Source organism: Equus caballus, chromosome 8, assembly GCF_041296265.1.
Source record: "Equus caballus isolate H_3958 breed thoroughbred chromosome 8, TB-T2T, whole genome shotgun sequence".
Classification (NCBI taxonomy): Eukaryota; Metazoa; Chordata; class Mammalia; order Perissodactyla; family Equidae; genus Equus; species Equus caballus.
In genome coordinates this window covers 102,214,870-102,229,410 of record NC_091691.1, presented here as the reverse complement: position 1 = coordinate 102,229,410, position 14,541 = coordinate 102,214,870, and the positions used below count along the sequence as shown (strand labels likewise).

Below are 14,541 nucleotides of genomic sequence, written 5' to 3'. Positions count from 1 at the left end.
GTTGGGTGGGTGTTTACTGTGGTAGGTGAACAAAAAGATATGTGTAATAAAAACAGCTTGATAAGAGAAATGAAGTTTGTACACATGGTTCTTCGTTTAAAAAAATATTAATCAACAACCAGTTGATTACTGCAAATGCAGGCAAAATATTATTTTAGAAATAGTAGATTTATGCAAATAAGTTTAAAGTGCCATTTAGAAAGATAAGACTCCTGTGGGTAAATGGAAGAAGAACTTGAAAAAAGAGGAAATTCCAATGGTTAAGTACACTTCTAAGAAACACATGTTAAAACAGCACACTGTCGGGGCTGGCCCTGTGGCCAAGTGGTTAAATTCGTGCGCTCTGCTGTGGCGGCCCAGAGTTTCGCCGGTTTGGATCCTGGGCGCAGACATGGCACCACTCATCAGGCCACGCTGAGGTGGCGTCCCACATGCCACAGCTAGAAGGACCCACAACTAAAATATACAACCATGTACTGGGGGGATTTGGGGAGGAAAAAAAGCAGGAAAAAAAAAAAGATTGGCAACAGTTGTTAGCTCAGGTGCCGGTCTTTAAAAAACAAAACAGAACAGTGCACTGTTGTTTTTAGATATATTGGAGATAAAAAGGTATGGAATTGTTGGGGTGTGGTGGAAGTCCATGCAGTGTTTGGGGAGCAGTAAAGCTGACAGCGTCTTTTGGGAAGCAGCTTGGCATTGTGTGGAAAGCCTTACGTGTGGTCGTACCTCATGCCTCTTTGATAGGCAGTGTTTTACACTGCATGAGACCTTTCTTGTGATTTACAGCAAAATTGGAAACAACCACAGTGTCCAGTGATAGGAGAGCCTGGTGGTGACCGTCCTCCCCTCTGGTTCTCGAGGACTTGGGTCAGGCACAGTGCCAGGCGGGAGCTGCCCTTCTGTGGTCCTTGTGACAGCTCCCTGAGGCCACCACGTAATTTGTCCAACCTTGTAAGTGGAGAAACTGGGGTTTTAAACTGGGAATGTCCTATTCCACCTAATGGAGTATCGTTTGGCCGTTGAAAATTGCTGTGTCAGAGCATTATTTAATAACACGGGGACACATTTGTTGTGATGTTGGTGGGGGAGAGAGAATGTCTGTGCTCTCCTCACGAGCGAGCACATGCGTCTGGTGAAGGGAGACGTTTACTTTTCACTTTAAATGCTCGTGTTCTGTTGACTTATTTGACTGAGGTACATTGTTTGAATTATATAACTTGTTTAAAAAATGCAGGGCTGGATAAAAGCAGTGGTTTTTCCGTTCCATTTTTATATCTTCAAAATGAAGGTTTTTAAAATGGAGGGAAGAGAGTAGACAGCTAGCTTATTTCGGTTTTATATGAAAAATAGAGATTTTAGTTAACTGCAGATTCATTAATGGATGTGAAATGTTCAGGAGTAAAACTTGAGACCACGTGGAAGGCATCACGACAGAATCCATGCCGCCCATGTTAGGAGAAACTGACCGACAGGAGCTTTTCCAGAGGAGAAGGCGGGAGGGCTCAGAGTAGAGGAAGGCTGAGCCGTGCTGTATTGGGCCCAGCTGGCACGCCGCGCAGACGGGTGAATGATGTCGGAGGCAGTGGGCGCCCCCTTCCTGCCAGAGTTACAGCTGCAGCAGTTGAGACCCTCCTGTCACTGCCTCTGAAGGAGACGGATTAGAACCCAGGATTATGAGATTCAGCCCGTACTGTCCAAAACCACATGTTTAGTGACAAGAATATGTCTCTCGAGTTTTGAAATTTAAGTGTATTGTTAACGTTCATTCGCTCAATGAATATTTACTAGTACCTGTGTGTTTGGTGCTCTCTGCTCTGAGGACACCTGACACCTCAGTGAAGACGCAGATGTGCTTCCAGGCCTTGTGCGGCTTCGTCTGTCTGCAGAGCCGTGGTGCAGTTCTACGTAGAGGCGGAGGGCGGAAGTCTGTGCTGCCGCTTAGTTATTTTACTTCTGAACAAGCTGCAGTTTCTTACTTAGCACTGAAGGTAAAGAGAAATAGGCCCTTCTTTTAAAGTCTCACTATAAAAACCAGCATTTATAGTGTGAAAATCAGACGACATCATTGAGTTGGCATAGTTGAATATCCTTGTATGAAGTAGGTGAGATGTATTTTAGTTCCTTTTAGGAGGATGTGGGTTCTCATGTCAACTTCTGCTTTAGCCTGGGAGATTGGAGGTTCTAGGAGCCAGCACCACTCAGCTGAATAATCCTCTTGAGTCTGAAAGGCATCTTGGGCTTTCATGGGACTGGAGTTTATGCTTCAGGAGGCAGGTGTGTGTGTGTGTTTTGGGTTGTGCTATAATGTTAATATCTATCATGTGAAATTATAATGTCTTTTATACGTAATGAAACAAAGTGTCTCTTCTTTGTGAAATTTATATGAGGGCAGAATCCAAAAACCGGCAGGGTGACTTTTTCCAGGCGACAGTTGTGCAGAGGGGCAGGTGGCTGCTTTTACCCAGGGCCCCGTCGTCTGAGTGGCTGCAGTGACCGTGAAGTACTTTCCGCAGAGGCTGTTTGAACATGTGGTGCTCAGCTCGAGTTCCTTCACCTGACTACTCTCCTTTCCGAAGACGCCTCGTCCTCTTTCACCAGGAAAAGGGGGAAGTGGGGTGGCTGGGAGAGACGTCGTTTCCTCTCCTGCCTCAACACCTGAGCTGCGCAGCTGCTTCCCTCTCTCCATAGCCAAGCTGCTTGCAAGAGGTGTCTGTAGTCAGTGCCTTCTGTTGGTCAGAGCTCCATGTGGCTTCAGCCCTGTGCTGTCTCGCACTGTTGCTGATGACCTTCCAGTGGCCAGAGTCACAGACACCTCTCAGGCCTCACCGGACTTGACCTCTCTGGTGCTCGACCCAGCTCCCTCCCTGGAGGGATCCCTCATCTCCTTTTCTGAGGATGCCTTTCCCGGGGTGCCTCTGTGGCTATCCCTTTCCTGCCCTCCGCTCTACAGAGGGCCTCCCAGCCATCCGTGCCTTGGCTTGGTCCCTGTTGGATGTGGATGGCAGTGGTGTCTGGCCCAGTGCCTTGCTGGTCACACCTGTAGGAACTTGTCTCTAGATGCTCCTTAGTTTGCTCAAGTCGGTATGTACCATAGCTCTTCAGCCCACCTTACTTACGGGTAAATAACTGACCCAGGCTCCTTGAGCCCACAGGGTCCCTGCCTGCATTGCAGGCTCCCTTTCTCCCCGCTCTGGGCCCCGTTCCACGTGCTCTCTCTGCACTGGGCCTGTTCTCTCCTGTGTCTGTGTCTTACACATCAGGCTGCAGCTCTTAGCCTGATGAACTCCCCACCCTCCCTCAGCCTCCTGTCTGCTCTGGGTGGGCTGGTTCCTTCTCGACTTCGGTAGGAAACCTCATCCAGAGATTGGGCTTAGGAGCCAGAGTTGATGATCTTCAGCTTGGCTGTTTGCATCCCCTTGTGGCTTGGAGTCACTTCACATTCTGAGCCTTCCTTGCATCACACGCAGAATATTAATAGTGTCTCTGTTAGGGGTGTTGCAAGAATTAGGAGGAATGGGTGAGAAGTGCCTTGCATAGATGGATTCTCAAATGTTCATGAGACAGTCCGTGAAAGAGGAGCATGTTCACGTCCTGCAGTCAGCGAGTCTGACCTGGCCCTTTGCTCTATTAGCTTCAGATGAGAAGTTAGCTGCTGTGGGCCAGACACAGCACAAGGAGACACACCAGAAGGCACAAGGAGATAGATGTCTGTATCTTCAAGCAGGTTTCATTTATTCACTTGTCTCGGGATTGTTAAACTTCAGTGGTTATTTTTCGCATACACGAAAAAAGATGATAAAACTTGATTCTACTTTTTTCTATAGTTCAAACTTAACAGCTCTGTCCATTTGACTTTTAGAAAAACTGAATATTCTCATGGTGATTCCATAAGTTATTTAATATAATAATCATTATTGGTATTTATTTTGTACATTTGCCACTGAGCAAGGAATTGAAGGGACAAAAATGAGTCAAAGTATGACCTGCTTTCCTGCTGCCTGTGACCACATATGGTCTTAACGTCTGTGGTGCAGTTTTTGTTTTGCTTTTAGACAAAACCAGAATGCAGTGGTATGAGTTTACCATGAAAGTAAAGCTGGTTCTGTTGACCTGACCAACACGTTTTCACAGTGGGCACCGCAGGAAACCAGAGTTTCAGAAGTGTGTTCACAGGCACGAGATCAGACCAGGAGGAGTTCCCATGACATGGACATGCACAGACGCTGCATTAAGGCTTTTTAAAAATGGCCTGGAGACAGTGGGGCGTGTGGCGGTCTCAGAGCCCTCACACACAGCCGAGCGCGAGGCTTTGATTAAGGTTTCCTCCTGTCCAAAGCTGTGGGGCAAGAGGAGTCCACCTTAAATGCACACTTCTTTCCTTCCTTCCTTGTTGTGGTGGTGGTGGTTTAAATCTCCGTATTAAGTATTTTTTAATATTCTCAACAGTAGACAGGAGAGTATGGTGAACTCCTCTCTACCTGTCGCTCAGTTTCGATAGTTACCAGTTTCTGTCAGTCTTGTGCCATCTCACCCCTCAAGCATTTTTGATGCTGTAGTATTTAAAGCAAATCCCAGTACCATGTTATTTCATCTGTAAATTACAGTCGGGTTTTCAGACTGAGTTTATATGAAGAAATGTTCGTCTTGGATGAGTTTTCTGGGGCTGTGGTAACAAAGCACCACAGACTAGGGGGATTAAAAGACAGGAATGCGTTCTCGCGCAGTCTGGAGCTGTGTCCGAGGGCGAGGCATCGTGGGCCGCGCCCCTCTGAAGCCTGCAGGGAGAACTTCCTTGCTGCCTCCAGCCTCTGCTGCTGCCGGCAATCTGTGGGGCTCGCTCTGTGGCCTAAAGATGTGTCGCTCCAGTCCTCCACTCATGTGGCTTCTCCTGCTCTGTTGGCCCTCACGGTGCCATTTCCTGCAGGACACTGTTCAGATTGGATTCCCACCCAACTCCAGTGTGATGTCATCTGCCCTTAACAAACTACATCTGCAAGGACTCTATTTCCGAATAGGGCCCCATCCTGAGTCCTGGGGGTTAGGACTTCAATGTGTCTTTTTCAGGAGGGGGACACAATTCAACTCATAACATATAAATTGGTATAAGCTTTCTAGAAGGCGTGGAGACAGTATTTGTAAGGAGCCTGTAAAATGACGTGACCTTTGTTCCAAGATTCTGTTTTAGGAATTTATCCTTAGGAAATAATGAAGTATGTACACAGATTAAGGGTGAGAGTGTTCACAGGTGAAGAATTGATATTAATGAAAAATCTCAATTAATCATGAAAAATCAGAAAATAAGAGAAGAGTCGTGAAATAATGGCATAACCATTTGATGAGCTATTATGTTGCCATAAAAACTGTGTTTTGGGGAAGCATATAATTGAAGAGAATGCTCATAATTAAAGCAGGATACAAAATATTGTTGTGTGATCACTATATGACCACATTTTGTTAACACAGTAGAGTCAGGCATCGCTTAATGGCGTGGATACATTCTGAGAAGTGACTTTGTCATTGTTCGAACATCATTGAGTGCACTTACACAAGCCCAGGTGGTGAGGCTGCAGCCCACCCAGGCTCCAGTACTGATCTTATGGGACCACCATCGTGTATGCAGTCCGTCATTGACTGAAACGTTGTTATGCGGCACATAACAGTATAAACAGATTTATATATATATATATATATATATATATACACACACACACACAACATATATATATATACATAACAGTATAAACAGATTTATATATATACACACACACACATATATATATATATACACCCAAAAAATCAGAAAGAATGTACTAAAAATATATTCTCAGCAATTAACTCTGGGTGTTGGAATTGGAGGTGATTTTATTTATAGTTTTCTAAATCTTCTCTGATAAACTTGTAATTAAAACAATTAAAGAAAATTCATTGTATACAATATTGTTTGGGGTACTAGTCTGTTAGTATTTGCAAGTGTTCAGACCTAAATCAGTGGGGGAAACAAATGTGTGGCTGATTTCTAAAGACATGTTTTACAGCCATTGTTTAATGCATGTAATTAAGAATTTGGAAAAAGTACAAATTTGGGAAAGTTCATATAGATTATTAGTGGATCAGCATGAATAATATCTCTGTAGACATTTTCTGCAGGGTTCTCATAACCTGCTCTTCTGAAAAATGGTCAAGTGAGGTGTAAATGGCAAATTCAGGATCTTGATAGTGTTGAATTATTTTCCTGTGTGTTAGCTCTACTGGGAAAAATATTGGGGAGTTAGTCTGAAAACTGTTGTGTTACACACATATTCTTGTTTTTGTTTTTTAATGTGTTTTTACAAATAAAAAATTGGTTTGTTATTTTAGGTGGCTTTTTTTTCAATCTCCTTTACTTTTAGGTTAAAAATTTTGCAGTTATTTATCTTGTGGATATTACAGAAGTTCCTGACTTCAACAAAATGTATGAGCTATACGATCCGTGCACTGTCATGTTTTTCTTCAGGTACGTTCTCTTGTCTTCAAGTTGTTACTGGAATTGAATGTTGTTGGTCTGGAGTTTGATGTGATCGCGACGTCTTCAGATTCTTCTGTTTAGGAGGGAGTGGGTTCTGCAGCCCTATTACAGCACAATTTGTGCCTCCAGGCAATCAAAGTGGGCTTTTAAATAATTTTCTAAGTAACAATTCCAGTTCTAGCATTTACTCAGTAACAAATTACCCTTTGAAACAACTTTGCCCAGAAACCTGGGTGAAGTGTAATTAAGTGGAAGACATTCTTATTGACATTGAAGGTACTTTTAAATAAATCTGTTGATAAAAATGTCTTTTAAAATAACTCCCATTTTAATACATCAGTGACTTTATTTAGTGTCCTTCTGTGATACCCAAGAGGAAAACCTGTACTTAATGACTTTTCTTATAGATACAAGATTATTTTATCAGCTAAAGAATTCTGTTGTGGACCCTAGTCAATCAATTATTGACATGAGGAATAGAATTTCCCTAATTGCCTCAGAGTAATTTGTATCCATGACTTTTGGGCTTTGCATCAGAGGAAAATGTGGGAATGGCTGCTGGTTAGGGACACAAGTGTCTGGTGCAGACAGCAAACATGTTTGATGGTATTTATGTAGTAAAGTTAAGTGACATCATGAGTAAAAAAAAAAAATCCTGTTGTGGAGACTTAATTTGGAAAGAAATCACCATTTGACCTTATTTTTACTTGTCAAAATTTCTTACTGTTTGTCATTACCACAGAAGTTGGTAAAGAGCAGTGTCAGCGTTAGGCCGTACTCCAGAAGCTGAGCTCCTCGGTTGGTGAGGAAGGTCTGGGTGGGTTGTGTAGGGTGTGTCCCAGCTTTATATTCTGGGTAACAAGGTAGCACAAACTCAGTGGCTGAAAACAGCGCCATTTATGAGCTGGAGGTCCTGTGGGTCAGAGTCCAGGCAAGGCCAGTGGGCTCTCTCAGGGTCCCACGAGGCCAGAGTCACCAGCTGGCTCCTGTCTGGGCAGCTGGTCAGGGAAGAACCCACTTGGCATACTCAAGGATTGTTGGCTGAATCCTGTTCCTTGTGGCTGTGGGTCTGAGGGCTATTTCTGTGCTGGCTGTCTGCTGGGCCCTTTCTGCTCCCAGAGGCCCTTCCATCTTCAAAGCCCGAAACAGCAAGTTGAGTCCTTTGCACACGATCTCTCCAACTTCCTGTGCTGCTTCTAGAGGGCTCCTGTCGTTGGATGAGACTCACCCAAATAATCTGGGATTGTCTCCTTATCTTAAAAGCAGTGGGGTGGTGACATTAGGGACATCTGCAAAGTTTCTTCTGCAGTATAATGTAACTGGTTGTAGGCATGATGTCTCATCATAGCCCAGTCCCACAGATTAGGGCAGGAAATCATGGGGTTATTTTAGGATTTTGCCTCCCATGGTCTGCCTTCTGGCTCCCAAAGATTCCCATCCCTCCCATATGCAAACTTGCTTGAGTGAGGCCTCTTAGGACAAGCCATTAAGCACAGCTCCTGGACACCACTCCTTACCTGCGGCCCCACCTCTCCCAGCACGCAGTGTGGGACAGGCATCCGAAACAGGTCCCTGGTCTGTGAGGGGGATGGGGGCTCTGATGCAGGTAGGTTCACCCTCCTGGCCTGATGCTCCACCTCTGGGAGGGCTCCACCCTTGTGTTCCTGCCTTGTTCATGAAAGGTGTTTGCACCTAGGTCGTTTTTTTGTTTGTTTTTTTTTAAATTGAGTTAATGATAGTTTACAATCTTCTGAAATTTCAGTTGTACATTAATGTTTGTCAGTCGTGTTGTAGGTGTACCGCTTCACCCTTTGTGCCCACCCCCCATCCCACCTTTCCCCTGGTAGCCACTAATCTGTTCTCTTTGTCCACATTTTTAAATTCCTCATATGAGTGGAGTCATACAGAGATTATCCTTCTCTAACTGGCTTATTTCACTTAACATAATTCCCTCAAGTTCCATCCATGTTATTGCAAATGGAATGATTTTGTTCTGTTTTACAGCTGAGTAGTATTCCATTGTATATATATATACCACATCTTCTTTATCCATTCATCTGTCGATGGGCACTTAGGTTGCTTCCATGTCTTGGCTATTGTAAATAATGCTGCAATGAACAGTGGGGTGCATAGGACTTTTGGAATTGCTGACTTCAAGCTCTTTGGATAGATATCCAGTAGTGGAATAGCTGGGTCGTATGGTAGTTCTATTTTTAATTTTTTGAGGAATCTCCATACTGTTTTCCATAGTGGCTGCACCAGTTTGCATTCCCACCAGCAGTGTATGAGGGTTCCTTTTTCTCCACAACCTCTCCAACATTTACTACTATTAGTTTTAGATATTTTTGCCATTCTAATGGGTGTAAGGTGATATCTTAGTGTAGTTTTGATTTGCATTTCCCTGATGATCAGCGATGATGAACATCTTTTCATGTGCCTATTGGCCATCCGTATATCTTCTTTGGAGAAATGTCTGTTCATGTCTCCAGTCCATTTTTTGATCGGGTTGTTTGATTTTTGTTGTTAAGTTGTGAGAGTTCTTTATGTATTATGGATATTAAGCCTTTGTCAGATATATATGTCAATATATGACTTGCAAATATTTTTTCCCAGTTAGTGGGTTGTTTTTTTGTTTCACTCCTGTTTTCATTTGCCTTGAAGAAGCTCTTTAGTCTGATGAAGTCCCGTTTGTTTATTCTTTCTATTGTTTCTCTTCTCTGAGAACACATGGTGTCCGAAAAGATCCTTTTAATACTGATGTCAAAGAGTGTACTGCCTACGTTTTCTTCCAGAAGCCTTATGGTTTCAGGTCTCACCTTTAGGTCTTTGATCCATTTTGAGTTTATTTTGGTGAATGGTGAAAAAGAATGGTCAATTTTCATTCTTTTACATATGGTTTCCAGTTTTCCCAGCACCATGTGTTGAAAAGACTTTCTTTCCTCCATTGTATGCCCTCAGCTCCTTTGTCAAAGATAAGCTGTCCATAGATGTGTGGTTTTATTTCTGGGCTTTCAATTCTGTTCCATTGATATGTGCACCTGTTTTTGTACCAGTACCATGCTGTTTTGATTACTGTAGCTTTGTAGTATGTTTTGAAGTCAGGGATTGTGATGCCTCCCGTTTTGTTCTTTTTTCTCAGGATTGCTTTAGCAATTCGGGGTCTTTTGTTGCCCCATATGAATTTTAGGATTCTTTGTTCTAATTCTGTAAAGAATGTCATTGGGATTCTGATTGGGATAGCGTTGAATCTGTAGATTGCTTTAGGTAGAATGGACATTTTAACTATGTTTATTCTTCCAATCCATGTACATGGAATGTCTTTGCATCTCCTTATGTCGTCATCCAATTCTCTCAGAAAGGCCTTGTAATTTTCATTATATAGATCCTTCACTTCCTTAGTTAAATTTACCCCGAGGTATTTTATTCTTTTTGTTGCGATTGTGAATGGTATTGTGTTCTTGAGTTCTTTTTCTATTAGCTTGTTATTAGAATATAGAAATACTACTGATTTATGCAAATTGATTTTATACCCTGCAACTTTGCTGTAGTTGTTGATTATTTCTAAGAGTTTTCCAATGGATTCTTTGGGGTTTTCTATATAAGATCATGTCATCTGCAAACAGCGAGAGTTTCACTTCTTCCCTCCCTATTTGGATTCCTTTTATTCCTTTTTCTTGCCTGATTGCTCTGGCCAGGACCTCCAGTACTATGTTAAATAAGAGTGGTGATAGAGGGCATCCTTGTCTTGTTCCTGTTTTCAGGGGGATGGTGCTCAGTTTTTGCCCATTGAGAATGATGTTGGCTGTGGGTTTGTCATATATGGCCTTTATTATGTTGAGGTAGTTCCCTTCTATGCCCATTTTGTTCAGAGTTTTTATCATAAATGGCTGTTGGATCTTGTCAAATGCTTTCTCTGCATCTATTGAGACGGTCATGTGGTTTTTATTCCTCAGCTTGTTGATGTGGTGTGTCACGTTGATTGATTTGCGGATGTTGAACCATCCCTGTGTCCCTGGTATGAATCCCACCTGATCATGATGTATGATCCTTTTGATGAATTGCTGAATTTGAGTTGCCAAAATTTTGTTTAGAATTTTTGCATCTATGTTCATCAGCGATATTGGCCTGTAGTTCTCTTTTTTCGTGGTGTCCTTGTCAGGCTTTGGTATCAGCGTGTTGTTGGTCTCATAGAATGTGTTAGGAAGTGTTCCATCCTCCCTAATTTTTTGGAATAGCTTGAAAAAGATAGGTATTAAATCCTCTCTGAAAGTTTGGTAGAATTCCCCAGGAAAGCCATCTGGTCCTGGGGTTTTGTTCTTTGGGATGTGTTTGATTGCTGTTTCAATCTCTTTCCTTGTGATTGGTCTGTTCAAATTGTCTGCTTCTTCTTGAGTGAGCTTTGGGAGATTGTAGGAGTCCAAGAATTCACCCATTTCCTCTAGGTTATCCATTTTGCTGGCATATAGTTTTTTGTAGTATTCTCTTATAATCCGTTGTATTTCTGCAGAGTCTGTTGTTATTTCTCCTCTTTCATTTCTGATTTTGTTTATTTGATCTTTCTCCCTTTTTTTCTTTGTAAGTCTGGCTAGGGGTTTGTCAATTTTATTTATCTTCTCAAAGAACCAGTTCTTTGTTTCATTGATCCTTTCTACTGCCTTTTTCGTTTCAATAGCATTTATTTCTGCTCTGCTTTTTATTATTTCTCTCCTTCTGCTGACTTTGGGCTTTGTTTGTTCTTCTTTCTCTAATTCAGTTAGGTGTGGTTTAAGATTGCTGATTTGGGATTTTTCTTGTTTGTTAAGATGTGCCTGTATTGTGATGAATTTTCCTGTTAATACAGCTTTTGCTGTATCCCATATGAGTTGGTATGGGATGTTATCATTTTCATTTGTTTCCAGGTATTTTTTGATTTCTTCTTTAATTTCTTCAATGATCCATTGCTTGTTCAGTAGCGTATTGTTTAGTCTCCACATCTTTGTGCCTTTCTCAGCTTTTTTCTTGTAATTAATTTCTAGCCTTATAGCATTATGATTGGAGAAGATGCTTGTTATTATTTCAATTTTTTAAAATTTGTAGAGGCTTGCCTTGTTTCCCAACATATGGTCTATCCTTGAGAATGTTCCATGTGCACTTGAGAAGAATGCGTATTCTGCTCTTTTAGGATGAAGTGATCTATATATGTCTATTAAGTCCAATTGTTTTAGTTTTTCGTTTAGCTCCATTATTTCCTCATTGATTTTCTGTCTACATGATCTGTCCATTGATGTGAGTGGGGTGTTGAGGTCCCCTACTATTATTGTGTTGTTTTTAACATCTTCCTTTAGGTCTGTTAATAGTTGCTTTATGAACTTTGGTGCTCCTGTGTTGGGTGCATAGATATTTATAAGCGTTATTTCTTCTTGATGAAGTGTCCCTTTGATCATTATATATTGTCCCTCTTTGTCGTTCTTTACCTGACTTATTTTGAAATCTGTTTTGTCTGATATAAGAATTGCAACACTTGCTTTCTTTTGCTTGCTATTAGCTTGAAGTATTGTCCTCCACCCCTTCACTCTAAGCCTGTGTTTGTCCTTGGGCCTGAGGTCTGTTTCCTGGAGGCAACAAATTGTTAGATCTTGTTCTTTAATCCATTTTTCCACTCTGTGTCTTTTTATTGGAGAGTTCAATCGTCTACATTGAGGGTGATTATTGATGCATGTGGACTTAATGCTGTCAATCTGTCACTCGTTATGTGGTTTTCCTGCATTACCTTTGTTTCTCGTCCTGTGTGTTTTAGCCTACCCATTGACTACTGCAATTTCTTATGCTGGGTTTCTTAGATTTTTTCCTTATTTATGTTTTGTGGCTCTGTTCTGTTTTTTAGTTTAGTGGCTACCCTGAAGTTTGTATTTATAATCTCGTGTATAATATAGTCTATTCTCTGGTGGTCTCTTACTTACTTGGCTTAGACTGATTTAGTCCCTTTGCTCTTCCCCTCCTAAATTATTATTTTCATTTCTTATTCCAACTCGTGTTATGAGTTTGTAGTTAGAGTGATAAGATTGTCTTTGCTTTGGTAGTTTACTTACCTTTATCCTAATGCTATAGTTGAACATTTGCTATCCTATTCTGGTTCTATCTATCTGTCTCCCTACTCTGTGGTTTGTGACCTCTTTCTCCCTTTTTTCTTTTTTCAGGTATGAGAGCCTCCTTGAGGATTTCTTATAGTGGAGGACTTTTGGTTACAAATTCCCTTAACTTTTGTTTGTCTGGAAAAGATTTAATTTCTCCCTCATATCTGAAGGATATTCTTGCAGGATAGAGTATTCTTGGCTGAAGATTTTTATCTTTTAACGTTTTGAATATCTCACTCCATTCTCTCCTAGCTTGTAAGGTTTCTGTAGAGAAATCCGCTGAAAGTCTGGTAGGAGTTCCTTTGTAGGTTATTTTCTTTTGTCTTGCTGCCCTGAGTATTCTTTCTTTGTCTTTCATTTTTGCCATTTTTACTACTGTATGCCTTGCAGTAGGTCTTTGTACATTGACAAATCTAGGAGATCTGAAAGCTTCCTCCACACACATTTCTCCCTCAATCTGTAGATTTGGGAAGTTCTCTTCTGTAATTTCATTAAGCACACTTTCTGCTCCATTTTCCTTTTCCACATTCTTGGGAATTCCTGTGATCATTAAATTCTTTCTCCTCCTTAAATCTGCTATCTCTCTGTTATTTTTCTCATTCTTTTTAATTCTTAGTTCTCTTTCTTCCTCTGTCTGGAGCTGTTCAGCCTATCTTTGATTATGCTAATTTGCTCCTCTGTGGTGTCTACACAGGCATTCAGGGAATCCGTATTCTGTTTTATCTGATCCATTGTGTTTTTCATCTCTAGTAATTCTGTTTGATTCTTCTTTATAATTTCAATCTCTAGTGAAGTAACTCCAGAACTCGTTGGCTTGTTTCTCTATCTTTCTCTCTACCTCATTGAGTTTTTTTTTATTACAGCTGCTCTGAACTCATTTTCACTTAGTTTGCCTAATTCCAAGTCCTCAGGACTTAATTCTGTGTTTTTATTGTTTTCCTTCTGGTCTGGGGCTTTTATAAATTGCTGGATGGTAGAGGAGCAGTTTTTTCGCATGGTGGTAGAATTCGGTTGCAGTTACAGCCTGTCGCCAGTAGATGGGGGTCGAGAGCCGGGCGTTCTGAGCTCTCCGCCTTCGGGCAAGATGGCGGCGCCCAGCGTGGTTTGCCCGAGGGGAGAGGTGGTTTCTCTGGCACACCGATGTGGATTTGGATCAGTTCAGTTCTCTGGTCTCCCAGGGCCCTGGGTTTATGGGGTCCCCACGCACGGAAGCTTTCCCCCGTCAGCGGGTCTCCACTGCACCAGTGGCGGGAGTCCTGGATGATCCCCCAGTCGCGCAGCCCCTCCCCCACTCCTTCCCGCACCCGTGCAGCGATCCCAGTCTCTAGGGGAGGGAGCAAGTTCTCTCCTACCCCGCTCCAGCTCCTCTGAGGGCGGCTCCAGCCTCTCCGTTTTCTGTCTTCTTACTCTGTAGGTCTCTGACAGTCTCGGCATTAGGGGTCACTGGTTGAGAATTCAGTTTTTCCATTTCTTTGGTTGTATTTTGGAGGGGAGAGAGTCCTGGGTCAGCTCACCCCACCATTTTGCTCAGCCTCTACAATACCTGCACCTAGGTCGTTTTTCATCCTACTTCCTGCCAGAAGCATTTGGGCTCCCATCAGCCCCTTTCACTGCGTCCTCTGCCCTCTCAGCCCAAGCTGGCAGTGCTTCTCTCCTGGGCGCTGGGGATGCCCTGTGCCTGACCGCAGCTTCCTGGGGAGGATCTGTGAGGCACATCTTTCCTCTCTTATGACTGAGTCTCCTAACCGTTAGATCTGTCCTCAGTTTCAGCAGGAGGTCCCATGGCCCTTCCTTTTCTCTGTGGCAGGCCTCCAGCAGCCATTTCTGATTTCAGCATCTTTTGCCACCTGGAGAGGCTGAGAATTCTTTTTTTGTGACAGTTCTTACACCAGTTTGTCTCTCTTTGTTTCACTGTGAGTGGCA

General features: G+C 42.4%; 1 protein-coding gene across 8 annotated transcripts in view; it reads left to right on the top strand.

Annotated features, from left to right (window-relative positions):
* Positions 1 to 14,541, top strand: part of TXNL4A (thioredoxin like 4A) — a 28,475-nt gene that overhangs the window by 11,636 nt on the left and 2,298 nt on the right. For all 8 annotated transcript variants that reach the window (NM_001253841.1, XM_070275060.1, XM_070275058.1 and 5 more), the window contains one exon: positions 6,390 to 6,493. In NM_001253841.1, coding sequence (NP_001240770.1) covers positions 6,390 to 6,493 — 104 coding nt within the window. The remainder of the gene's footprint in view (positions 1 to 6,389; positions 6,494 to 14,541) is intronic.